The sequence below is a fragment of the Neofelis nebulosa genome, chromosome 17 (genome assembly GCF_028018385.1).
Source record: "Neofelis nebulosa isolate mNeoNeb1 chromosome 17, mNeoNeb1.pri, whole genome shotgun sequence".
NCBI classification, from domain to species: Eukaryota; Metazoa; Chordata; class Mammalia; order Carnivora; family Felidae; genus Neofelis; species Neofelis nebulosa.
The window spans coordinates 19,086,086-19,114,058 of NC_080798.1; the positions used below are offsets into that span (position 1 = coordinate 19,086,086).

General features: G+C 50.7%; 1 protein-coding gene and 1 pseudogene across 1 annotated transcript; both read right to left on the reverse strand.

Moving 5' to 3' along the window:
- Positions 1-207: 207 nt before the first annotated feature.
- On the reverse strand, positions 208-1,715 carry LOC131499984 (beclin-1-like; annotated as a pseudogene).
- A 6,215-nt stretch (positions 1,716-7,930) lies between these two features.
- On the reverse strand, positions 7,931-27,725 carry WTIP (WT1 interacting protein). The gene is made up of 8 exons (XM_058708612.1): positions 26,931-27,725; positions 21,802-21,903; positions 12,329-12,396; positions 12,113-12,175; positions 11,818-11,948; positions 10,954-11,005; positions 10,243-10,311; positions 7,931-9,041 (listed from the first exon to the last, which is right to left on the reverse strand). The coding sequence occupies exons 1-8, from the start codon at positions 27,604-27,606 to the stop codon at positions 8,901-8,903; spliced, it is 1,302 nt and encodes a 433-aa protein (XP_058564595.1). The 5' UTR covers positions 27,607-27,725; the 3' UTR covers positions 7,931-8,900.
- Positions 27,726-27,973: the final 248 nt, after the last annotated feature.

Here is a 27,973-nt window from a genome sequence, read left to right on the forward strand (position 1 = left end):
TCTCTGGGTCATGTGCCCTTCCCCAGCAAGTGTTCCCAGCTGTACAGTGACAGGTCTCATGGACACAGGGTATGCCCACACATGCAAAGTCTCACACCATTGCTGAAGTGACACAGACACTGTCCCACATAGGGACCCACGAAGAGTCAAACTGCAGAAATCCCTTATCTTACTTTTGCTTACCTAAGTTGTAACAGTAACTCACGCTTTTCAGACTGCAGCAAATCTTTTATTACAGATAATCAAACCTCTCCACACTGTGTCTCAAACAGTAACAAATACAATTTCATGTCTTTAACAGAGCAGAATGAACATTCATACATGGCCATACATGGCAGGCTTTACCTCTGGAAACTGTTGAATATTTAAAAAAAATTTTTTTAATGTCTATTTTTGACAGAGAGAGAGACAGAGCATGAGTGGGGGAGGGGCAGAGAGAGAGGGAGACACAGAATCTGAAGCAGACTCCAGGCTCTGAGCTGTCAGCACAGAGCCCGACGCGGGGCTCAAACTCATGGACCGAGTCATCATGACCTGAGCTGAAGTCGGACACTCAACCGACTGAGCCACCCAGGCGCCCCTGTTGTTCAATATTTTAAAATAAAGTGGACTTGTGGATTTATTCTTTTCTAGTATTGTAAACATATGCTGTTTGAGGGGCGCCCGGGAAGGCTCAGTTGGTTGAGCGACTGACTTCAGTTCAGGTCATGATCTCACAATTTGTGAGTTCGAGCCCCGCGTCAGGCTCTGTGCTGACAGCTCAGAGCATGGAGCCTGCTTTGGATTCTGTGTCTCCCTTTCCTCCTTGTGCTCTGTCTCTCTCTCTCAAAAATAAATAAACGTTAAAAAAAATTTTTTTAATATGCTGTTTGATGTTATCTGAGTTTAATTTAAAACATTTCTTGTTGCAAACCAAACAAAATGTAAAGCTTCTGAGGCGAGCATCTCTGTAAGGGAAAGAAGAAGTCTTGTTATGAAACTATTCTCAAGCAAGACCCCACTTAAAATCTGCCAGCATGAACTTAAGAACTTTGGTCCACTGTTTGTCAGGGCTAAACTGGGTTTCAACGGAATGGGAGCCACACTGGTTCCTGGGTCTTCAATCTCGCCTTCCTGTGAGGAAGACAAAAATGTGTCTCACCCTTTCTCAACCTCTCCTTTCATCTTTCTCAACATCTCCATCATCACGTGGTCTAACTTGTCCCAGGATTGTACAATGGCAACTGCTTAGACCCGTCTGTCAGAGGCTCCAGGTGGGAATGGTTTCCACAGGGAACGAGTTGATACCTCTGAAATTTCAGACATATCTTACTGGCCAGGGTGCACAGCAGCAATGCTTTCCAGCCCCAAGTGCATTAACTTCATTCCATGGCACAGGGACACTGGGCAGGCGACCCAGTTTGAAGGTTCTGATTGTACCATATTGTCCTCTGTGCCAGACATGAAAGGTTGCACTGAAGAAACCGGTTTTCTTCAGCTGGCCCAGCTGCATCTGGGCATAGGGCATTTGGTTTTCTACATTCTTCAGCTCATCATCCAGTTCTGGCTGTTGTTGTTTATGTTCTCTGTATCCCCTATGGTACTGAGCTTCCTCTGGATCCAGTCTTAGCCTCAGCTTGGGCATTCTCAAGCTTTCCTACCAGTCTATCTCATTTAGCTCTGTCTGTAGCTGTTCAGTCGTCCTCATTCATTTGCTCAGAGATCTTCAACAGCATTTGCAGCTGTGACACTCATTTTCAGTGACATTGAGCTGAGTGTCGAGCTGGTCTAAAAGAGGATCTGTGCAACCCTCACAGAGTGGTGATCTACATCTCTCTGGCCCGACCGGAGGTCAAAAAGGCCCCCAGTGCCCAGTCTCTGCCTAATGTTCTCCACGGTACCACCACCGGATGCCTCCCCAGTCAAAGCGAAGCTGTTGGCACCTACTGTAGACATCATTGTGGCTGGAAGGATGAATCTGAGAGACACCATCCTGGCGATGTCCGATAAATGACTCCTTTCCTGAGTTAGCCCCTTCCTCCAGGGTCTCTCCTGGTTTCACCTGGGCTGGGGCAAATAATGGAGCTGTGAGCTCCTGGATGGTGACGCGATCCAGTTTCAGGGCTGCAGTGCGGACTCCCAAAGCTGGCCTGCATGGTGCTGCTGGGCGTCTTTAACCTCTCCATCCTTCAGGACTTGGAGCCACCACCCTGGTCAGTCTACCACAGGAGCACCATGGTCTCCAGAACTGCTGCCATCCAGTCTTCAGTGACTTCCCCATCCACCGGACGACAGTAACTCACTTTTACTGAGCATTTATTATGCACCTGTTAGTGTTCTCAGTGCTTTACATGTATTGACCGATTCACTTAACCAACATTCACCAGTACCTCAGTACGTTAGGAGCCAGATGCTGGGCAAGGGACTGGACAGAGCTGTGACTACCGCAGTCACAGACCTTGTCCCCATGGAGGCTGGGATCTGGTGGGTAAGACAACCCTGAGAATGCCCATGTGGGGTTTACATGCTCTTACAGACATGGACAAGGAGCTTCAGACAGGATTCTGCGTACTAAAAGAACTCTCCCTGCCCTAAGCTCCCTTCACCTGTGCACCTCCTCCCAATATACTTGAAAGAGCTGCCTGCCTCCTCTTCCTTCCCTCCTCTCATCTCAATGGACTCGGATCTACTTTTACCCCATTGCTGCACTGCAACAACTTGGTTCAAGGTCACAGTGATCTCCATCTTTCCAAAGCCCCTGCTGCAGACCCTGCCGTCCTGCCTCAATCCTTTTTATACAAGCTTCTCTGATGCCACCTTAATCCACCGTCATCCCAGGCGGTCCCCCTCCATCCCCCTTGCCAAGAGTTAGATGTGGGAGCACCTCACGGCTCTGGCTTGGGCCCCTTCCCTTTTCTGTCTCACCCTATTTCCATGTGACCTCACCCATGATTTTGAACACCTCTGTCTCCAGCCCTGACTTCCTCTCTGAGCTCCGAACTTAACTGTCCAACTGTCTCCTCCACATAATGGGCGTCTCCATATGGCAAAGCAGAATTTTCATTTTACACTCCCACAAAGAACGTGTTCTACCACATCTTTACACTCCACAGAAGGGATAATAAATTTGCTCCGTCCAAAAGCCAGTGAATTGTTCTTTTTTTTTCCAGTGAGACCAAATATAACAGTCTTTTTTTTTCCCCCCTTTTTTTAAAGAAGAGAGAACGTGACTAGCTTAAGTGGGAGAGCATGCAACTCTTGATCTTGGAGTCATAAGTTCAAGCCCCATGTTGGGTGTAGAGATTACTCAAAAACAAAACCTTTAAAAAATAACAGAAAGAAAGAAAGAAAGAAAGAAAGAAAGAAAGAAAGAAAGAAAGAAAGAAAGAAAGAAAGAAAGAAAAAGAAAGAAAGAAAGAGAAAGAAAGAAAGAGAGAGAGAGAGAAAGAAAGAAAGAAAGAGAAAGAAAGAAAGAAAGAAAGAAAGAAAGAAAGAAAGAAAGAAAGAAAGAGAAAGAAAGAAAGAAAGAAAGAGAAAGAAAGAAAGAAAGAAAGAAAGAAAGAAAGAAAGAGAAAGAGAGAGAGAGAGAAAGAGAAAGAAAGGAAGAAAGAAAGAGAAAGAAAGAAAGAAAGAAAGAAAGAAAGAAAGAAAGAAAGAAAAAGAAAGAGAGAGAGAGAGAAAGAAAGAAAGAGAAAGAAAGAAAGAAAGAAAGAAAGAAAGAAAGAAAGAAAGAAAGAAAGAAAGAAAGAAAGAAGGAAAGAAAGAGAAAAAGAAGGAAGGAAGAGGGAGAAGGAAGAAGGGGACAGGGAGGAAGGGAGGAAAGGAGGGCCTGCCTCACAGCTAAATGCAATCTTTCTCCCCTGACCCCTAGCAGTGAGATACACCCCCCCCATCCCCACCCAGGGCTGCTGTGGTCTTCCCCTAGGACCCTGTGGTGCCTCGCTCACATGAATGGCTCCTGACCCCCACACACAACCACTTCTGCCTCCCAGTCTACGTGGCACCAGCCTCGTCAATTTGTCCCCTGGCAGACACAGCCTTCTTTGATCCCCATAGGCACTCCTCTCCACTCCCCAAAAGACCTGTCCCCCATTAGAGGAAGGCCCTCTCCCCACGGTCATGGTAGACCACATTGCGGGGATGGCGGGAGATAGCTGAGCCGAGCTGGGCAGGCTGAGACTCAAAGCCCCCATCTGGCTGCAATGACAGATCCAGGCTGAAATCTACACCAGGCAGAGGGCCAAGGTGAGGAGGCATTGCTGGCTCAGGTGGAAGACGGTGTTTCCAAAACAATTTGGGATGCAAGGAGGATGATACACACTGGGCCTGGTGAAATGCCTCTCCTGGGCTCGAGCCCCACCCACAAGGTCCACAAGGCTGACTGTGGCCAAGGACACCGATGGCCCAGGCACCGTCACAGAGAAGTGAGCCAGCTGCGCCACACAGGTGCCTGGGACAGGCTGGTAAACGCAGGCAAGTAAGGTGGGGTAACCAGTGGGCAGGGCAGGTGTGTGTGACATGCAGGTCCACCTGCACAGCAGACGTGGAGAGGGTGTGCACTGGTGTGGGACAACAGGAATGACAGGTGAGTGGTTGGGCACAGACAGGTCAGTATGTGACAGGCACACTGACACCACTACTGGGCACTTCCCTGCCAAGTACCAGATGTTTCAGGGCCACCGTCCCTCTGGCCCGGGGCGGGGGGGGTGGAGGGGCCTGATGTCCTTGGAGAAGGAGAGCCTCCAAGGCTCTCCTTTGTAGGACAGGAAAAGGTCAACCTGTGACACACACACCCAGGCTCAGGGAGGGGACCCCGGCAGTGTTCTCCGGGCCAGAGAAAAAAGAAAGGGAGAAGGCACCCTGCCACTCCAGTTGTGTCCTTCTTGGGTTCTCCAGGTTCCCCAGGACCCAGACACACCCTGGGCTCTCCAGGATCCAGGCACCTGATGTCTACTGCCTCAGAATGGTCCTGCCAGCCCAGGAGACGCGGCCATGCAGAACTCCTCCCAGGATGGCTCTGCAGGGGCCTCCCCACCTCTACCAGGCATTACGGCCCCTCCCTTCTGAGCCCCTCACCCAGGCCCGCTCCAAGCAGTCACCCAGTCCCCAGAACACGCACCCCTCCCCCAGCCAGGGGCCTACCACCCCCACTCAGGAGGGCACAGAGACCCGATGCCCACACACAACACACAGGGCCAGCTCCTCCAGAGCGGCACTGGGTGGAAGGTCACCAGCAAACCTGTGTGCCTCCCCCAATCCCAGACAAGTCCTCAGATCCCAACCCACAGCCCTCCTGGAGCCCCCGCAGACTGAGACTACACCCATCCCCCACAACTGCTGCAGCCCTCGCCCCTCCCAGGGAGCATCTGCTACCTGGAAGCAAGATGGCGATTAAGGTGGGAGAAGCCGGTGGTGAGCATAGCCCCACCCATCCCTGCATCACCCCGTTACCGCCACAGGATGGCCCACTGTCCCCAAGTCATTCCTTGGGCCATGTTGCTCTCCGGAGTTCTGCTTCTGTGAGTTTCCATGCCCAACCCCTCCCAGGTCCCATAAGCACTGTCCCAACTGCCCACCCCTTCCAGACCCTCCAAAGCAAGCCCACAGAAGTCACTCAAGTTCACCTGCAGCTCAGCATGCTCTCATCTTTGTCTCCTGACCAGGGGTTAGAAGTACTGACTGGGAGGGGTCAGCACCATCCCCTTCCTCCTAGGACCATGAAAGCACCCCATGCCCGCGACCCACTCCCAGAACCCTGCAAGGGCCCACCTTCCCAGACTCACTCTCTCTCTCTCTCCCTCTCACACACACACACACAGCAGTGGACCTGGTACTCAAAGGCATGGGTACTGAACCGAGGCCCTAGCACAAAGGCACAGATGGGAATGAGCTACCTGGGACACACCTGCACACATGTTATGTGCAGTGTGTATAGTATTTGTGTAAACCCTATTCTTGGACATTTATCTCCCACCTATGGCTCCTTCACTGGGCAACTAAGGCGGAACTTGGGACTTGCAGACCAATGGGGTTGTGGGGTCCTGAGCTGAGACCCTAAAGTCCAGGGCAGAGTCTGGCTTGGGCACTGTGGAGACAAAAGTGAACAACGCAGACCGATCCTAGCCTAAAGAGCTCACCAATCTAGGGAGGAGACAAACCTGAATACGATACATAAAAGTACAGCTGTGATCAAAGGCATAGTTAGTGTCATTAGGTGCCAATATCAGGGGAGATATCCTAGCGGCAGGTGGGTTTGGCCCCCAGGGTTGGAGGGTCATAGGCAATCTACTGGGCTCAAAGTCTGGCTCTCACACTGCTTCTTCAGTCTCAACAACCATCAGATCAGTGTAACTCCTGAAAATGGACTGGAAGATGCTGCTTTTGGAAAATGAGCTGGCAGAGCAGGGCCCCCAAATTCTATGTGTTCAGTGAAGTGTAATAACTGGAAGCCTGATGTATACCTGTGGCTGAGAGCTGAAGGATTTAACAAGGAAGTAAAGCACTGAGCAGGGAGTGGATCCAGGCAAAGGAAGTGCATGTGCAAAGGCCCTGTGGTAAGAGGGATAGTGGCGGTCACCAGTCCTGAAAGAGGCAATACAGAGCCCTGAAGCCCAAAGAAAAAGGGCAAAGTGTGGCCAGAGATGAGGCCACTGCCCCCCAGGGTCATGCGACAAAGTACAACACATGAACTCGAAGTGAGGCTCCACACTGTGATGACTCAATCTAGCTGGATAAGGGAAGTATGATAACCAGGCTGGAGCAGGTGTGGAAGGCAATGGTGACCTCCCTGGCTGGAAGCTCAGGAGCCACCTCCACAGCACAAAGGAAGAGAAAAGATAAGAGCTGAGTTTGCAAAAAGGAGAAACCAAGGGCAAAGCAGCTTTGACATCAGAAGCAATAAAGAAGGCAATGAGAAGAAAGCTTTGTAAAACTGCCTAGAAAGCAAAGCAGCCCAACTCAAGAGGAAGAGAAAGCCAGAAACAGCCTCTCATTCCTGAAATGCCATCTCTCTTGTCCCGTTGGGATCACCTCCTCCAAGAAGCCACCCTTATCCTGTTGAAGTCCCCTTCTCAGAAAACACACACTTCCCCCATCTCAGACAACCTCTGCGTTTAAATAAACACTTAGTTAACAAACACTAAACTTCCCATGTACTTGCTTCCTCAGCCCACCAGGGGGCCGCCCAGCTCCAGGCCTCAGCCCAGCTGGTCCCTAATGGCAGCCACTTCCTCTCCTATGAATCCCAAGAGGCAATCCGGGCAACCTTCTGGTTCCTACAGTTTCCCCTGCTGATGATCCTACAAGCAAAAAGACCCACATCTAAGAGGAGGGAAGGCAGGGCAAGAACAGTTGCCAAGAGGAAGTGGTTCAGGCACAAATGAACTTAAATCGGAATATTCCATTGATAGGGCGCCTGGGTGGCTCGGCTGGATAAGAGTCAGACTCTTGATTTCAGCTCATGTCATGATCTCACCGTTCGTGGGATCAAAGCCCCGCATCAGGCTGTGTGGGAACAGGCCAGAGCCTGCTTGGGATTCTCACTCTCCCTCTCTTCCTCTCCCCCGCTCACACTCTCTCTCTCAAAATAAATAAACATTAAAAAACATTCCATTGATGGCTTATCATGATTAGGGGTCTCTTGCCGCAGAAACCACCCACAGTTGCAAATCCAACATAAGCCATCACTGAGAAGTCCTAGCTTCCCAATGCTAGCGTGTCAGAAAGAAAATTAATCTACATTCCCCCAAACCACATTAGGTCACTGCTCTTCAAACGCTGACACAACAAAACCCCACATTATTCCAAAGTCTGAAAAGCAAACACATATTTTGAAATTTTAGAGGGATTTATACGAAAATAGTAAAAACTACAACGTTTTTCCCACCTGGAAAAAACATCTCCAAATTGGACATGTTTTTTGTAGTTTTTCTAAGAAATGACAACCGTGGGCCAAGTTTTTAGAAGAAAACTATATTCTTTCAAAGAAAATGAAAATATTCTCAAAGGAAAAACTTAATTTAAGTCAAATCATACGCTTTTGTCGTGGAGCCCGATACAGAGTGCTTTCCTGCAACAGGTGTTCTCCCTGCCACGGGGACAGGGCGCCCTCTCGTGGTCTCTCTCGACCGAGCCCTGTGGCTGGAAATTTTGCGTGAGAAGGTTCTTTTCCCAAGGCTGAAGGATGGCGAGGGGAGGGGGGCCGAGGGGGAAGCGGACCCCAAGCCAGGAGGCAGGGATGGGGAGACCCGGGCGGGATTGCGGCTGAAAACACCCTTCAGAATTCCGATGGCCAAAGGCAGGGCTCCTTTGAGGGCCCCACTCCACAAAGGTGTCATTCGTCTCCCCCCTGCTGTGATCCCGCCCAAAAAGGACACCCTTCCCACCCACCAAAGGCGCTTATGAGACACACAAACACGCGTGCCCTCCGCCAACCGCCACCTGCCAGACCACCCCTGCCCCGAGGAGCGATCCTTCAGGCGGAGCCCCTTTTGAACAAGGAAACACTCCCGCCCCCAGACCAGTGCGAGGAGGAGGAGGAAGGCGGCCCGCGCCCCTGCTCGCGAAGGCGGCGTCCTCAGCTGGTGCCCCACGGCAGTCTGGGAGCCCGCCCGGGGCCGCGGGGCGCAGCAGCCCCGGGAACGCAAGGCCGGCGTTGGGGGGCGAGGGGGTAGGGGCTGGAAGGAAGGGAGCGGCCGGAGGAGGCACAGACGGTGAATAAATAGAAGCAGCTACGCCGCGGGGCCGGCCCCTCGGACAGCAGCTTGGTGGCACGTGGGTGGGGGTGGGGCGGAAGCGCGGCAGCGGCGCCCCCCGTGGGACACAGAGCTCCGACTCCGACCGGGTCACCCGTCCCGCCCGGGGGCGCTCTCTGTCGCACACACGCACGCACGCGGGGCCGCAGCGCGGGCTCCTTTCCCGGCTCAGAGCTCCGTGACGTGCACCGCAGGTGAGGGGAGGGGCCCGGGCCTGAGGCGCCGCAGGTGGCAGCGGCGGCACAGCAGGTGGCCGTCCAGGGGGTAGCAGCGGCGTCCATCCTCCCCACTCAGCTGCAGCCCGCAGTCCTAGGGAAGAACACAGCCCCAACCCCAGAGTGAGCGGGGGGGGGGGGGGGGGGGGGGCGCCTGAGAGTAATGGGGCGGGGCGGATCTGTAGGGCCCTGTGCAACTTGCAAAGGGCTTTGACTTTGATTGGGGGCGGGGGACAGACAACAGACAAGGCAGGCCAGGGATCTCTGAGAGAAGGGAAACTAGAGGTAAGCCGTAGAACTGCCCAAGTTACTACCTGAAGGGATTGTCCAGGCTGCCCAAAGAGGGCCCAGGGGTCTTCTTGAATTGCGAATTTGGGGAGGCCAAGGCAATTAGAAAGCTCAGAGTGGAGTATCAGGAAGGAGAGAGCTACATGTGCCAATGACTCCCAAATTCCTACACCTGCAGCCAGAGTCTTTGAACTCCAGCATGTCTAGCTCTCGGGGGATCCTAATAGACACCTTCCAACCCCCAAACTGCCACATTTAGTCACTGGCCGAATCCAGTCCCTTTTACTGCCTGACCTTCAGGCAACTCAGTTTACCACCCCGAACCCAGGACCACAACCTCGCCTCCAACAACCTCCTCAGGAAACCCCAGCCACCCTCCCTCTTCCTCCATGCATTCTCTGATGGCAAAGAGCACCCTTTCTAAAATCCTCATGCCATCATGTCATCCTTTTGCATCATTCTCCACTGCCCTCAGAAAAAGCCCATACTCTTCAGCTCATATATAGCCCTATGTCCCCAGCTCCTGCCAACTTCTCCAGTGACACAAAACAACACGTTCACCCTCACACCTAAGCACATTCTGCTTCCACTGCCTGGAAGTGCCTTTCTTACTGTGTCCTTGGCTAACTCGGTCATTTTTCAAATCTTAGCTTGGGTGTCAGCTCCTCCAGAAAGCCTCCCCTGATTCTCCAAGGCCTCCTATGTGCTCTGACAAGCCCTATAAGGCTCCAGCCCTGCCTGAGTGCTCATCGCTGCCATAAGAGTAGGGACTCTTTATTTTGTTCTCTGTACATCCCCAGCAGCCCCACATGCTGTAAATCCTCAGTAAATATTTGACTGAATGAGAAACGGGCTGAGAACATATCTTGGGGAGGGCTCTCTAGGGAGGACAGGGAGAATGGGGACATAAACAAGGAGGTGGGTCCACAGAACACCTAGAGGAAAAGGAGATCCATGTGGAGGGGGACCACAGTAGCCGCCAGCCCTCCAGGAGGGCCCAGGCTCACCTCACAGTGGTAACACTCCACATGGTAGTCTCTGTCCATGGACACCACACGGATGGTTGTCTCACAGCCCTGGAGGAAGAGATGGGGTTTACCTACACAACACGGTCTTGCCATGGCAGGTGTGCATTCACGCCCACGTGAGCACTGGCTTCAGTGCTTCCGCGGGCAGAATGGCATCAGCAGGTGCACAGGAATGGACGTCCTCCTGCAGCTACACCCAACCGCACACACACACATGTCCATGAGGGCCGTCACACAGGTGTCAAATGTGTGTATATGTGTTCTCTTCAGTTCTTTGCAGTCAGGAAAGACCAGAGCCAGTCCGGCCTCCCCAGGCACGGCAGCTTGGGGCAGAACCAACATGTGTGGGAGACCCCATGCCAAGAGAGGTGCACCACCCGATGGTGTCTCCTGCATAGACTGCATCCTCCTCTTGTGTGCTCCTCCCACCACCTCAGCCTGCAGAGCTAACAGACCCAGGGGGCGATCCTTACATCCGTGGGCAAAGGAGCTGAGGGCCACCGTTTCTCTCTAACTCATGCAGGGACACGTGCACCCTGCGTGCATGGCCACAACGCAACCCTCGGCCCTGAGGGATATGGGGCGGGAGCATCCGCATCCCTCCCACAGGGGCCCAAGACCTGGGGCCAACCTGGGGCAGAGGCCAGGCTGGGCCAGACACCTGATCATCTCCAGGTGAGTGGTTCCTACCTGTGCAGGGAGGATAGGACGGGCACAGGAGGCACATTTCGGTGCAAAAACCCTGGAGGAATAAAGAAAACCAGAAGTGACCAGCTGCCAGAGGCCAAGGGCCCAAAGGTAGACCCACCCACAGTAGCCCCATGACCTGGCCCAAGCGTCAGAACCCCTTTCCTTGTGTGGACACACTGGTGTGGGAGCAGCCTCTGCGGTGCCTTCTTGGCCTTTTAACTGGTTCCCAATTCACTTCCACCCCATCACCTTCTCCAGGACGGCTTCCGTTTCTCCCTACCCTCTCCCTCACACTTCCTGTGAGTTCCCTGCCCCCTAACATCCAGGTTTGGGCCACCCCTAGCTGAGACCCCTGCAAAGCCTGGCTCCACACTGAGTACCAGAGATCCATGCGGGGCACCAACCCCATGCAAGGCTGTAGCACAAGACCAGAACTCTGAGGGCTGGGCCTAGAGCCACAGCTGGGGAGAATGGACTGGCCTCTCACATGGATACCAGACAGGCAGGAAAGGGACTCTGCAGAGACTCCCAAGCCACCACCCCAGGCAGAAGAGGCCAAACCTGGCCCTGGGAGCAAAGGGATAGATGCTGGGTGGGGCAGCGAGGACAGCCCCCACCACTAGGAGGAGGGGCGCATGCAGGTAAAGGTGGGGAGAGGAGAGAGATGGCTGGTAGCTGAATCACCCAAGAGAGGGTTCAAGGCAGAGAGCCATGCTTTGCCCCAGCCGCTGAGCACACAAGGGGAGGCTGGAAGTAAAAAGGCCAAGAATGGAGAACACAGACAGGCAGGCTGGAAAAATGCTTCCTGGGGAGGCAGGAGAAACAGCGGGAGTCACACCCGCCCCCACAGTGCTGGCCACTCACGTGTGATAGTCTCTGACGCAGTAGATGTTGTTCTCCACGTCCACAGTGAAGGGCACCCCGTCCAGGCACTCGTTACACACTGAGCACCGGAAGCAGCCTGGGTGGTAGGACTTCCCGAGGGCCTGCAGGATCTGGGGGTGGGAGGCACTGAAGGGTCAGTGCAGACGGAAGGCTCAGCACAGCCCCCAGAAGAGGCTCTGGCTCTGAGCCCTCGGCAGGTCTGCAACAGGTGAAAGGGTGGGTCCTAAGACCACCCATGTCAGAGGGGTTCCAGGAGGCTGGGGGAGGTTCTCACCATCTCCATGATGAGGTGTCCACACACACTACACTTGTCGGCTGTTTGCTGGAACCCAGAGTACTGAGAGGAGACCAAGGATCCAGGATGTTGTGTGACAGAGGGGCGGGCACTCCCTGCCCAGCCAGCACCTGCCTCCTGGGCCCAGGTCTCCATGGGCAGCAGGAGGGTCCCCTCCCCTCCCCTGGCACCCGCCAGGGCCCAGCTCTGACTCACCAGGAAGTCCTCCTGGCAGTACACTTTCTCACCCACGTTGTAGAACGCCTTCCCTCGAAGTCGTCTCCCTGCAAGGGTGAGTATCGAGAAGGGGGTCCTTGGGCCGCTGGAACCCAGGGATGGGGCCCCTGCTTCCATGTCTCAGGACTCTCCTCCAACAGACGAGAAGCAGATTATGGGCAAACTTTAACATTTCCCTTTCATATTAGGCTACTACTGTTATAATGATAAATCTTTTTAAAAGATTAAACAGCGGTGCCTGGGTCACTCAGTCATTTAAGTGTCTGACTTCGACTCAGGTCATGATCTCACGGTTTGTGAGTTCAAGCCCCACATCAGGTTCTGTACTAATAGCTCAGACCGTGGAGCCGGCTTCAGATTCTGTGGCTCCCTCTCTCTGCCCCTCCCCTGCTCACGCTCTGTCTCTCTCTCTCAAGAATAAACATTAAAAAAAAATTATTTTTTAAAAGATTAAACACACTGACAGGTTGTGTTAAGAGGTTGTCATTTTAGGGGCTCCTGGGTGGCTTGGTCGGTTGAGCGTCCGACTTCGGCTCAGGTCATGATCTCACGGTCCGTGAGTTCGAGCCCTGCGTCGGGCTCTGTGCTGACAGCTCAGAGCCTGCAGCCTGTTTCAGATTCTGTGTCTCCCTCTCTCTCTGCCCCTCCACTGTTCATGCTCTGTCTCTCTGTGTCTCAAAAATAAATAAACGTTAAACAAAAAAAAATAAAAAAAAGAAAAAGAGGTTGTCATTTTAAAATACATTCACAGCAGGGGTGCCTGGGTGGCTTATTTGGTTAAGTATCCGACTTCGGCTCAGGTCACGATCTCACAGTTTGTGAGTTTGAGCTCTGCGTCGGGCTCTGTGCTGACAGCTCAGAGCCTGGAGCCTGCTTTGGATTCTGTGTCTCACTCTCTCTGCCCCTCCCCTATTCATGCTCTGTCTCTCTGTCTCTCAAAAGTAAATAAACATTACAAAAATAAAATAAAATGATATGAAATGAAATGAGATGAAATGAAAGTAAAATAATAAAATGAAATAAAATAAAATACATTTGCTTCAGGGGGACTCAGAGCAGACATTCCAGAATGAACTGTCATCATCCATGAACATAAGAAGTACAACTCTCACCAGGTAACAAAGCCCCGGTGAAAGAGGTGTCCTTGTCAAAACAAGAGCCTCAGCAGACCCAGCACAGCTATTAGAGGCATCCCGTCAGGAGAAAGCCCACAGTGCCTAACCAGGAACGGGAGGGAGCATCTTCCCCGTGATAAAGGGCCCCAGTGAGAAACCCTCAGCTGACATCAGACATAATGGTGAAATAGTGGCTGCTTTTCCCCTTAGGGTTCGGCATTGGACTAGAAGCCCTAGGTCGTGCAATGAGATGGGTGAAAAAAAATAAAAGCTTGGAAAGGAAAAAGAACTATCTTTAATCAGGATGTGTAGAAGATCATAAGGAATCTACCAAAACAAACAAACAAACAAGCAAACCCTACTAGAAGTAATAAATGAGTTTAGCAAGGTTGTAGGACAGGTGGTCAGAATATGAAAATCAAATATATTTTTATATTCTGGTAACAAATGATTGGAAAATGAACGTACAGTTTTTAAAACAGCATTTATAATAGCATCCCAAAAAAAACAAAACCCTGTAAAATACTAAGAGGTAAACTTAACAAGAGATGAGTCTGCCCCTCGCTCTGCCAAACCAAACTTTGCTGAGAGAAATTTCAGAAGACCTACATGAATAGAGTGATAAACCATTGCTGGAAGATAGCTCTCCATTGGGTCTCTCACATTTCTGCACATCTTACAGAGGAATGGCAGCTTTCATTGTGAATTACCATCCCAAGGACATTTGTGGACCAAACCACTTACAAACCAGACATTGTGGGGCGTCTGGGTGGCTCAGTTGGGTAAGCATCCAACTTCGGCTCAGGTCACTATCTCATGGTTTGTGGGTTCAAGCCCCATATTGGGCTCTCTGCTGTCAATGCAGAGCCCACTTCAGATCCTCTGTCTCCCTATCTCTCTGACCCTCCCTCCCTCCCTCTCTCTCTCTCTCTCTCTCTCTCTCCCTCTCTCCCTCTCTCAAAAATAAACATTAAAAAAAAAACAAACAAACACAGATAGCTATCTCCCCCTGAAGTAGAAAGCAGGCTTGTTTGGTGTCCAATATAATACAGATGCTGTGTTCCTCAGAAACAAGGGTCAGAGAGCTTTGCTGGCAGCCCATTATAAAACATCAGGGTTCCCTAAACTCAGGGTTCTCTAGCCATGACACAGACCCAGACCCACTGCATGTGCGGCATCCACCTGGGTCACTCTGCGTCACACCCGTGGGACTCGTGCAGAATGATTCAAACGTGAAGCTCATCCTGCCTGCCGTGCTCTGAGCCCCTGCCCCCAGGAGGCTCATGTCTTCAGTCAGCATTGGTGACACAGTGGCAGATAAACTTACCAGCTTGCAAGTAGGGAAAAAAAACCTCAGTCCTTGACAATCAACTTCAAACTTCAAATATTCTGATATCAGTTCTCCTCAAATTGATCTATATATTCAATGCCACACAATTAAAATCATAGCATTCTTATTTCTTTTGTGGAAACTGACATTCTAATTCTATTTTGGTTTTCTTTTTTCAAACCCTTGTGCTGAGGGCTGACTTCCAGTTCTAAAATTCATATAAAAATACAAAGAACCTAGAATAGCCAAATAATCTTGCAAAAGATCAACAATGTTGGAAGACTTACACTACCTATCTTAAAACTTAAAATAATCAATACAGTGTAATATGGGAATAAGGAAAGACAAAAAGATCAGTAAAACAGAAGAGACTGCAAAAATAGACCCATAGATATTTCAATAAACAAGTGGGAAAGCAAAGTCTTTTCAGCACAAGGTGCTGGAACAACTGGAGGAAAAAAATCAAATATGGAAAAAAAATGAAACTCCATTCCTTGCCTCATACCATACACAAAAATATAATACAAAGTGGGTTATCTACCTCAACATAGAAATGAGAAACTTAAGGGGCACCTGGCTGGCTCAGTCAGAAGAGCATGTAACTCTTGACCTCAGGTTGTGATTTTGAGCTCCACACTGGATGTAGAGATTACTTAAAAGTAAAATATCTAAAAGATTAAAAAAAAAAAAAAAGAGAGAGAGAGAGAGAGCGAGACTTAAAGCTTCTAGAAGAAAACATAGGAGACTATCTTCATGACTTAAAGGAGGACCAAAAATTTTTAGGTTACAAAAACAAGAACCATAAAACAAAAAAAAATTACATATTAAATTTCATCAAAATTTAAAATTTATCAAAAAAGTGTATCACTAGGGCGCCTGGCTGGCTCACCCAGAAGAGCATGGAACTCTTAATCTCAGAGTCATGAGTTCAAGCCCCACATTAGATGTAGAGATTACTAAAAGAAATAAATAATAAACTTAATTAAAAATATTATTCATACTGGGGCGCATGGGTGGCTCAGTCGGTTAGGCGTCCGACTTGGGCTCAGGTCATGGGTTCATGGGTTCGAGCTCCACGACGGGCTCTGTGGTGACAGCTCAGAGCCTAGAGCCTGCTTCTGATTCTGTGTCTCCCTCTCTCTCTACCCCTCCCCTGCTCACACTCTGTCTCTCTGTCTCTCAAAAATAAATGTATGTAAAAAAAAATTTTTTTAATATTATTCATACATTATATATGAGTATATGAGTTATATATGAGTATATGTATATACTCAGAATATACATATCCTCACAACTAAATAATTTAAGACAAGTAACTCTCAGTTCAAAAGCTGAACAAAAGACCTGAACAGACTTCATAAAAGAAGATATAAATGGTCAAGAAGCAGACAAAAAGATGCTTAACCTTATTAGTCATCAGGGAAATGCAAATTAAAATCACGAGATACCACTTCACACCCATTAGAATGGTTAAAATTAAAAAGACTAAAATATCAATTGTTGGCAAACACGTAGCAGAACCCAACTCTCTAACATTTCTAGTGGGAGGAGAAAATAGCACAACCCCTTTGGAAAACAGTTTGGCAGTCTCTTATGAAGTTAAACATACACTTAGCCTATGACCCAGAAATTCCACTCCTTGGAATTTACCCGAGAGAGAGAGAGAGAGAGAGAGAAATGAAAACATTTGTCCACAAATGACCCGTACGAGAACGTTCACGGCATAATCTATTATCTGTCAATAGTTGCACAGATCAACAAACTGTGGCATATTCATACAATAAAATCTTACTCAGCGATAAAAAGGAGTGTGCTACTAATATACAGCTTAAAAAAAAGAGACATGCTTAACGACAACAACAAATCAGTCACAAAATAGTATACATTTGACTTCATGTATACGAAGTTCTAGAACAGACAAAACTAATCTATGGTGGTAGAAATCAGAACACTGGGGGGTGCCTGGGTGGCTCAGTGGGTTAAGCGTCCAACTTCATCTCAGGTCATAGTCTTGTGGCCCATGAGTTCAAGCCCTGCATCAGGCTCTGTGTTGACAGCTCAGAGCCTGGATCCTGCTTTGGATTCTGTGTCTCCCTCTCTCTCTGCCCCTCCCCCGCTTGCACTCTACTCTCTCAAAAATAAACATTAAAAAAAATTTTTTTAAATAAATAAATAGAATATTCCCTGGGGAAATGCACCTTCAACACAGACATCAACAAATTCCCACAGACTGACTTTAAAAATTATACAGTTTTTATATCAAAAATTATAAAACCATGTGAAGAAACAAGGTATCATGACCAAGAGTGAGGAGAAACAATAAACAATTGAAGTGGGACTTCAAAGACATCAGATATGGGGACAATTAGACACAATACAGAATACAAACATGTAATACACTTACAAAATAGAAACAGATGTCCAAAACATGAGATTACAAAGACTTCTTGGACATTAAAAGCAATAACTGAAAACAAAGTTAAAAAGGTAAACTGGACTTTACTGTGACTTTCTTTTCATCAGAAGACATCAATAACAAAGTAATGAAGCAAGAATAGGTTAGGAAAAGAATTTATAACACATATATCCAACACACAACATGTATCCAAGGTGCACAGAGAACTCGCACAAAGCAATTCAAAAAAAGTCAAACCACCCAACCTACAAATGGGCAAAAGACTTCAACAGGCATTTTTACAAACAAAGGCATTCAAATGGCCAACAGAGGGGTGCCTGGGTGGCTCAGTCGGTTAAGCGTCTGACTTCAGCTCAGGTCACGATCTCGCTGTCTGTGAGTTCGAGCCCCGTGTCGGGCTCTGGGCTGATGGCTCAGAGCCTGGAGCCTGCTTCAGATTCTGTGTCTCCCTCTCTCTCTGCCCCTCCCCCGTTCATGCTCTTTCTCTCTCTGTCTCAAAAATAAATAAACTTTAAAAAAAAAAAAAGGCCAACAGAGACATAAAAAGGTGTATGAGTTTTCACTTCTCATCCAAGAAATTCAAATTAAAATCTCATTAATAGGGTGGCTCAGTCGGTTAAGCCTTGATTAAACCTTCCCACTCTTTCAGTGGGAAGTCAGTTAAGCCTTCCCACTCTTGATTTCAGCTCAGGTCACAATCTCACCCATCGTGGGACTGAACTCTGGCTCAGGCTCTGTGCTGGCAGCACGAACCTGCTTGGGATTCTCTCTCTGCCCCTCCCCTGCTGCGGCACGAGTGTTTTCTCTTTCTCTCAAAAGAAATAAACTTAAAAAAATAAAACAAAAAATAAATAAAATCTCATTAATATACCATGCCACCCCCACTAGAATGAAGACAGACAATGCTGGTAGGAAGGAGGAAAAACTGAAATTCTAATACATTGCCAACAGGATAATAAATTGCTTCTACTATGGGAAACTACTTAGCAGCATATATTGAAGCCACACAGATGCTACTCTAGGACCCAGAAATTCCACTGTTAGAAAAATAAATACAAATGTCCATCAATGGACACAGACGCAATACTCATAAAAGGTTTATTTATAATCCCCAAATTATGGAAACAGCTCAAAAGTCATGTGCTGATGACTGGGAAGGGGCATCAGGGACTCTTACGGGGTGATGGAAATATTCTACCCTTTGATCTGGAGGGTGATTACATGGGCACGCAGACATGTACAAATGTATCAAGCTGGAATATACTCAAGATTAGTGTGTTTTACACTCTTCGTGTATTTTCAATCTTGATAAAAATGATCAAAAATGTTGAGGCAGATTTGAGAAAAGAAACAAAAAGAACTTCTAGAAATTAAAAAAAAAATTCAATCACTGAAATAAAAAACTCAATGAAAGAGTTCAATAGGAGATTAAACACAGTTAAAGAGAAAAATGAATGGTCTGGATTTTAGCTTTCAGGAGACAGATCTGAGGAAATTAAACAGAATGAGAGGCAGAGAAGTGCATAATACGAGGGAGAGGTTAAGAGACACAACAGAATGAGAAAACCTAGTATTTCTAATTTGAATTCTAGAAGTAAATAATAGAATGGGAGAGAAGCAATTTTTGAAAATAAAATAGCTGAGATTTTCCCCAAGTTGGAAGTCAAAATGAATCCCAAGCAGGACAAATAAAAGAAAACCGAGAGCCACACACATCAGAGTCAAACTACAGAAGAATACTTTAAATTATTTGTCCTTTTTTCTAATTGATATGTGAAAGTATTTTAAATATTTAAAAATTTTTAAATATTAAATATTTGCTGGAAAATAATCCTTAGAACTTCTGCATGTGGCAGTATATGGGGTTTTTTTAATGTTTATTTATTTTTGAGACAGAGAGAGACAGAGCATGAACAGGGAAGGGTCAAAGAGAGAGGGAGGGAGACACAGAATCTGAAGCAGGCTCCAGGCTCTGAGCTGTCAGCACAGAACCCAACGGGGGCTTGAACTCACACACCATGAGATCATGACCCTGGCTGAAGTTGGATGCTTAACCGACTGAGCCACCCAGGTGCCCCAGTATGTGGTTTGTTTTATCAAATGCTTCACGGGGTCTTTTAATGAACCAGGGGTGGGTTTTGTTTTTTTTTAATGTTTATTTATTTTTTAGAGAGAGAGTGCACGAGCAGGGGAGGGGCAGAGAGAATCCCAAGCAGGCTCCCCACTGTCAGCATGGAGCTTAATGTGGGGCTTGAACTCACAAACCGTGAGATCATGACCTGAGCTGAAATCAAGAGTCAGACGCTTAACCGACTGAGCCACCCAGGCACCCTAAAAATAAAATCTTTTTTTTAATGTTTATTTATTTTTGAGAGAGACAGACAGAGAAGGACAGAGCATGAGTGGCGGAGGGGCAGAGAGAGAGGGAGACACAGAATACGAAGCAGGCTCCAGGCTCTGAGCTGTCAGCACAGAGCCTGACGCGGGGCTCAAACTCATAAACTACGAGGTCGTGACCTGAGCCCCAGTCGAACACTTAATCGACTGAGCACCCAGGCGCCCTGTAAAAATAAAATCTTTAAAAAAAAAAAATGCTGAGTGAAAATTGCTTCAAATTTGGAAATCTATTCACAAACTCTGAAGTAAGTGTGAGGGTAGAATCAAGACATTTTGGAGACAGCAGAATTCAGAACACTGACCTCCCAAATGCCCTTTCTTAGACAACGACAGCAAAATCTTGTGGACATTGTTCCACAGCTTTGATTCTTCTCTTCTTCTCCAAGAAGCGTTCAGTATTCAGCCTTACCTCAGACAGCCTGCTGCATTCAAGGGAAACCTGAATCCATTCCCCTTATCCACAGGCGGGCTTGATTAGTATAAACATAACTCCTCTTCCCTTATTATGGCATTGGTTCAGAGACTCAGGCAAGTCAGTCAATCAACCATAGCATTCCAAAGAACCAAATAAACTGGTTCAGAAATGGATGTGTGAGATACTCTGGCCAATGACATACAAGGAGATATACGCCAGGTGCTTTCTGGAAAACAAGTTTCCAAAAACATAACCAGAAGAGATGCCCTCTCTTCCTCCAGACTAGTGGTGTGCCAATGAAAGTCTCAAGCTGCCTCAGACATTTCACCACCATAAGAGAAGGTGCCCTAAGGAAGACACCAAACCCAAGGGAAACCCAGCCAAGCTATTCATAGGGCCTGAGACACTAGATCAATCTCAGCCTGAAGCCAGCCCAATCTCTGGGCTCCCAGTTCACTGAGCCAAAAAATATTCTTAGAGGTTAAGCCTCCTCAGCAGTTTCTCCATTATCTGCAGCTAAAAGCTGCCAGGAAATAGTGGATTCAATGCAGGGAGTACACATGGGAAGGCACAGAATGAGCACTCCACAAGGGTCCCAGAGGGCAATGAACTCAGAGTAAAGAGAGGTGAGAACCTCCCAATAGAAACTCTGCAGGATGCCTGATATAATGGAGCCTCTGGGGAGGCGGGAAGTGAAGCTATATAAAGTAAGCCAATACAAGGTGTGTGGGGGGGGGGGGGGAGGCTAAAAAAAAAAAAAAAGAAAAAATGCAGGAAAAGTAAAAGACTATAGGACAAAAAGGGGGTGTAATCACAGTACAATTCCTCGCTCTGCAGTGGATTTTTAAATAGTCAAGGAAACATAAACCTGGTTTACTGACTTAACCACAGTTTACGATTAAAGTACACTGAGAAAACAGGAGAGAAGAGAAAAAGGCGGTGGCAGAACCTGTTCCTCAGCTGTCACAGCAAAAGTGTCAGTCAGTCTAAAAGTGCTACATCAAGAAACAGCACGGTATGCTTGTTACAGATACGGAGGTGTCTTCTAGAAGAAATTGCCAAAAAATACCAAGTGGCTGCCTCTGGGGAATGGGACCAGGAGTAGAAAGGTGAGTGGTTTTTTACTCTTGCAAAAAGAGCTTGTCAGCACTATCTGACTTAACACAGTGCATGTATTACACTTCCACAGGATAAAACATTGACGTGTTTAGTATAAATTAATGAAAGATATTTGCTTAGGGGCAAAGCCTCAAGGGATAGTAGTAGAATCAAGAGAGCAGATGTATTAGGTTGGTTAGATAATGGTTACTTTTTTCTTTTCGTAACTTTGTCTAGGTTAAATTACAACATTTATAGCTTATGTATGTAAGTATAGCTTATGTACGTATTATAGCTGTATGTAAACTTGGGAGAAAAACTAAATTGCAGGGAAAAGACCAGCCCCACACCCAGGCAGGCAGAAAGCACAGCACTAGCTCCACGCGCCCCACGCAGGCAGCCAGGAGACATCAGTGCCCTGCACAGGACGGAGGCCCCAAAGCTGGGTGAGGGGCCTCCTTTCCCGGTGGCCACCAAAGGCGCCGGTTCCACACCTCCCTCCCCAGGGCCCAGGACATCTTCCCAGGGGCGTGGACCTCCCAAACAGGCCAGGCCTAGGAGGAAAGGCACTACAATTCAGCCTCCTCCACACTCCAGCCTGGGCCAGAGCAGGGTGGTCCATCAGCCTGGGACTTGGGTGCAAGAACGTGGCGCAAGAGGGCCGGGGAAAAGGATACCTACCACAGGAGTCGCAGGTGAAGCAATCTGTGTGATACAGGCTCCCCATTGCCTGGCATGCCTGCCTTGCCCCGTAGATGCCAAGCCCACACTTGATGCAAATACCTATGGGAGAGACGCAGGAGAGAGCCCAGGTTAGCACCATGACTGTCCTAATGCTGCCTAACCCTCAGCGAATAAACTTCCTGAGCCTTCAGTTACCAATGGCTGACCTGGCGACAATAATGGTACCTGGGGGTCTGTTGATGTTGTTTCAGGATTCAGAGGTAAGCAGAGCACCGGGCACAGAGTCAGGGCTAACTGATGCCGTCCTTGCCATCAAAATATTAATGACACGTGGGGGCACCTGGGTGGCTCAGTCAGTTGAGGGTCCAACTCTTGATTCTGGCTCAGGCCATGATCTCACAGTTCACGGGTTCAAGCCCCGCATCGGTCTCTACGCTCACAGAGCAGAGCCTGCTTGAGATTCTGTCTCCCTCTCTCTCTGCCCCTCCCCCCACTTGCTCTCTATCTCTCTGAAAATAAATAAAAATAAACTTAAAAAAATATTAATGACATGTTTATATTAGAAAGTCATTCTGGGTCCCTTCACCAGTGACCTGCTCTTGGACTGAGGGAAAATCCTTTCTGCGGTCTGTGAACCAGAAAGAATAAAGACCACACAGGCACACCCACCCCAGCCACGCTTTCCTCATCTGTGTCCTAAGGTGAATTGATTCTCGTTTGATCGGCACAGCGGCCTTGCTGGCCTGCCACATGCCCCACAGTGTAGCTGCTGGAGACTCGGCAACACGCCGAGGAAGGCACGCTCAAGGAGCCTCTGTTCCAGCGGAGGGAGACAGACGACAACAGGTAAATGAATAATATCTCTGGTGGAAACAAGTGTGTGAGTTTTAAATTAGGGTGGTGAAGAAGGCCCCAGTGACCAGGTGATATCTGAGCAAAGGTCTAGAGGAAAGAAGGGAGGAAGTTGCCATGCAGGCATCTGGGATTACTGGTAGAATCCAGTGATTGGGGATCACCCCTACCAGCACAGGGTGGGGTGCCCGGCAGGCGGGGGGGGGGGTAGTAAGGAAAAGGGTGACCAGCAACGCCAGGGGTAAGCCCGGCACTAGTCCCGGGGATTCGCTGGCCAGCCCTCCTGAAGACCCAGAACATGGGCGGCCAGCCCAGACATCAGAAGCCCCCCTCACAGTTACCCGGGATCTCCTGTACTCCACAGGGCATAGAAGACAGGCTCCACTGGCCCTTGAGACCCTAAATCTTCTGGATGCTCCGGGACATGCTCCCTCACCCTCTCCCTCTCCCTTTCTACCATCTCTCTCTCTCTCTCTCTCTCTCTCTCTCTCTCTCTCTCTCTCTCTTCCTCTCTCTCTCTCTCTCTCTCCTTAACATGTAACTACGGTTGAGCCTCTTCCCCATCAGCACCACGTCAAGAAAGTCAAGTCAAGAAAGAAAGCTCAGTCCACATTCAGCCATCTCCTAACTGTGCACACCTCCAGACCTCCCATGCCGAACCTGTTAGCCGTGGGACCAGCTCCTCCTCTTTCATGTCCAGGCTATGACCCACACCTAGATTTCTGGCTCTTCTCCCTTCCCAGCTCTGTTGGGTACTCCCTGCTCAGTCCTGGGCCTCCCATGCCTGGGTTTTTTTCCCCAGGGGAGGGAGGGCCAGCTCAGATGCCCTCAAAACCAGGTAGGAAAGTAAAGGTGGCTGGTGGGGACCCAGAATGGAGAATGGAGAACAGCTATTATTCCATACTGAAATTAATTACTAACTCAAATGTTTTGAGTATGCAGAAGGCCAACATGCCTGCAAGTCTCCACACGTGGCTGTCCCATGGCTCCCTGGGCAGTCCGGCCTGCTGCAATGGCTCAGCCTGCAGAGGGCTCCTGGTGATCTGCCCCAGTCCACACCTCTCTCCTGAGTCACTGAGCCAGCTCCCAGATGGCCTCAGACCACCGCAGGTCTAGAACAGAGCTCTGGATTTCCTGCAAAACTGCTCTTGCCTCAGCGTCCCTGCTCAGGAAACGGCACCTGTGCGTAGCTCGGTTTCAGGGAGCATCCAGGTCCACCCTCCTTGTCTCCTCCAACTGTGAATCTCAGCAACTCTGTTCCCTAATTTTGACTTCATTCCCTCCCCTCACTCCCACTGGCCTGATTCAAAGTCATCAAGTCTCATCCTAAAGTCCGTTTCAAGAGTGTCCTCAAGGCATCCCTGCCTGGCCCCCAATAATCCATCCCACAATCTGCAGCTAGACTTCCCTTTAGCAAGTAAAAATGACCTACTCCCTCACCCTTACTCTTGTCCATCAAGTCTGAAAACCTGACCTCACCTTCTTAAGTTACCACAATCCACAGTGAAGAGTAAAAGTCAGTTTTCCACGGGAAGCAGGACAGGAAGTGGGGTAAGAGGAGAGGCTATGACCTTGTATGATGATTAGCTTTTGGTTCCGTTTGCTTTTTTTTCTAAATACGTGCTTTCGTCTCTTTAATAAAAAGACACTGACAAAGGAGATGGAGTACCCACGAAATTCAGGGAGCACAGCGTTTCGAAGAGAGGGGACTCCACCTGTGGGATGGAACAGTGAGACCAGGCCACCGAGGCCTGGCAAGCACCTGCGCCGGGCCGCCACCAGGGTCCAGCAAGAGCTGGCTCAGTCCCCTGAGGGGAGACAGATGGCTGAGGGGAGATGGGAGGCGGGCAAGCAAAGGCGATGCCAACCAGACACTGGGATGGGAAGAGGTGGGCATGCCACTGAGACTTTGTGACCAAGCAGGTGTGGCTTTGCTTTTTCCTTGCCATTTTTTTTTTTAAGAAAGACCCTTTCATTAAAGACATATTTATAACCAAAGAAAAAGGTCCAGTGGAAAGAGGAAAGCTGAAGATTGGAGGAGGTGGGGGTTGGCGGTGGGATGACCCTGATCCTCAGATCTAGACGGGGATCTGATAATAACAGGCAGCCTGCAACGGCTGACCTCAGTTTTCTCAGCAAAATAGAAAGCAAGCTCAGGGACCAGAGGGAACAGAAAGATTGTTGAGGGAATAAAAGAGGGAACTGACCAAGGCTTAGGGCGACGGGTGGCACCCAGAAGATCACAGAAGTTCAAGACCATCAACGCCTATTGGTATAGCAGCAAAAAAGGGGGGCAGCAGTCCTGGCTCTGAGTCAGAGTTCTGCAGGGCAGAGGTGATTCAAGGAATCAGAGGTCCTGAGACCAAGAGGCAGTCAGAACCGAAGCGAAACAAAACCAGGGTGTGGCCTTGGGAGGAGGTGGCTCAAGAGAAGGCAGGGAGGCCACCAAAGTTCAAGAGGTTCTGGAAGTCTGAGGCTATTGGCTGGCTCCCAGCAGCGGAACTTGGTGAGGAGAGATGGGAAAGTTCTAAAGCCATCAATGAACGGAGAGAGGGACCCGGAGGTCAGCAAGTGCCAGGGCCAAGGAGAAGGGGTGGCCCAGAGAGGAAGACCCACTCTGAGGATGTGGTATAGCAGACATCACTTGAGCTCATGCTACCTGTAGACTTCCTTTTGCAAAACTGTGTATGATTCAAGTTGAATTGTATGAAATTGCCACTTCTACGGCTCCAAAAGGTCAAATATCAGCACTAAGTTATCAGCAGTTCAAGCAAATAGTTGCCCATGTTTTTAAAAATTAGGAAAAGGTTACCTAGATCTGGCTTCTCTTGGGAAAAAAGGTGTACCATTGCTCACCTCCCACTCCTGGGTGGATTCAATGGGCCCTTTCGAAAGGATGAGCCACCAGCTTATGCGGTCTTGTGCGGTCAGCCCTTCACTCTCTCCCTGCCTGCTTGGGTCTGGCCACCTCAGCTTCGCACACAGATACATGAGTAACCTCAGAGGCTCACAGAAACCACCCCGACGTGGGCCCTGTGGTGCACGGGGACAGGAGACAGGCAATCTTCCCCAGAGAGAGCACTGGAGGCGTTCTCTTCAGAAGCCCACCCCAGCTTCGGCTCCCGGCACCTGACGGGCTCGAGAGGCCAACAGCTTCCTAACTCACCTCCATGCTCCCAGGCCATCTGACAGCAGCCACAACACCTACCAAACCACAAATGCTCACCCCCATGCTCCCAGATGAGCTCAAAACTCTTCTGCGTGTCCCTCCTAAAGGCAGACCCACCCTGTGGCCCACGTAACCCCTGGGCGCAGAGTAGAACAGTCCACATCCTCACATGCCTCCTTTGGCCCACATTCTTCCTTCTGCCTGGAATGCCCCCATCTAGCCTGTCACATACAGCCTCCTCCTCTCTCAAGATCCAGTTCAGGGCGGTCCTGAGCTGCTAGCTGGAATGAATGCATGAAAAGATACAAACCCCAGGACAGCCCAGTCCTGCCCAGCAAGATAACCACCCCTACCCTCACCCCCTCAGAGCCAGGTGCCTCTGCCTTCCTGCTTATCAGTAATGGAGGGAGGGAAGCCCCCTCCCCAGGCCGCCTCTCAGAACCTCCAGCCTCAGTAAGAGGCCTCCGAATTATCCAAAGGACTAGGGATCAGGAGGCCAGGGGCAGACTGGGAAATGGAGGCCGTAAGAGACTGGTGGGCTTTGAAATGCTGTGAAGCAGGATTCCCTTTGGAAACAGCCCGCATACACCACACAGCCCAGGGTGTGGTGTGGTGGGCCTCAGGGTGGGCGTCCCCTCCCTCACACACTCTGCCCCCTTGCCACTGCCATTACCAAAGCTGCAGGTCAGGCGGGTCCGGTGGTACCCGGCCCACCGCACCTCTCTGCTCCTGTCCACTCCCCACACTCCTGGGGGGAACGGGGGCACCAGTCCCTACAGTGCTGGGGTTGCCCGGCTGATCACGAAGCACAGTGCAGGAGGAGCAGAGGCACGTGCCAAGGGTTAAGAAGAACTGACCCGAAAATGGCTTATTGTGCCTATTGGCATGACTTTTTCTTAAAGGTAAGGCAGTGAGTGCATCAACTCACTTTGCCGGAACCCCTTCTTAGGCCAGAGACCTACAGTCGAAGTCGCGGCTGTAAATAAACCTCGGACCCTGCGGTTCGCACTCACACACCCTCTGCCCAGCCCCACGGAGACTCGCTTTTCTCACCCCGGCCCACCCCGCGCTCTCCCCCGGCCGAGCCACGGCCAAGCTCGCTCACCGAAGTAGTCCCGCGCGGTGCGCGCCTCCAGCGCCCGCTCCAGCTCGCGGGTTAGCGCCTCCAGCCGTCGCTCCGCCGCGCTCGGGCCGCCCTCCCGGCCCGCGGGCAGCTGCAGCGAAGGCAGGGGGAAGGGGGCCGGCCCCGCAGGCTCCGGGGAGCGAGCCGGCGCCGGGCCGGCGCCGGGCAGGAGCAGGTCGGCGTAGGCGCCGGCCGAGCCGCGGGAGCCGAGACTGGACACGCTGGAGCGGGCGCTGCCCACCGACGGCGGCCCGGGGCAGGGGCGCGGGTCCGAGCGGCCGGAGCGCGGGCTGCCGTGGCGCTGGTCGTAGCCCAGGCTGATGCCGCTGGAGCGGGCGCTGCCACTGCCGCCGCCGCCGCCGCCGTCGGAGCCCGCCAGGCTGGCCCGCGGGCTGCCCGCAGGCTGCGCGCTGAGCTCGGGGGCCGCCGCGCGCCGCGGGCCTCGCTCCCCACGGCTCAGTCCGTCCGCCCCGGCCTCGGGGCCGCCGCCGCCGCCCTTCCCTCTGCGGCCCAGCGCCTGCGCCGCCTCGTCTCCCGGCGCGGGCCGCGCGCCCCGCCGACCCCGGCCTGGAGAGTCGCCGCCCGGCTCCAGCTCCCGCAGGGCCAGCCCGGCCAGGAGCAGGGCCGCCTCGTCCGCGGCCGCCCGGGAGCGCTGCATGGCCCGGCCCGCCGGCCCTGGCGCGTCACCTCCGCCTCCGCTTCCCGCCGCGGCTCCGGCCGCGCCGCCGCATCGTCCGCCCCAAGCCCGGAGCCCGCCCCGGGACCCCTGGGCGCGAGGCGGGGCGGGGCCGGCGCCGGGCCGGGGTCGTTCCGCCGGCCACGCGCGGTCCGGGGGCCGCGGCGCTCCGCTGAGTGGCGCGCGCGGCGGAGGAATGCGCGCTCGGAGGCGCCGGGCCGCGCCCCCTCCTCCCGGCCGCCGCGCGGGGGGCGGAGGGACTCCTTTGTGGGGGCAGGAATGCGAGGAAGGAGACGGCGCTGCGGCCTCTGGAATGCGGGGGGAGTGGCGGCGGCGGCGGCGGCGGCGG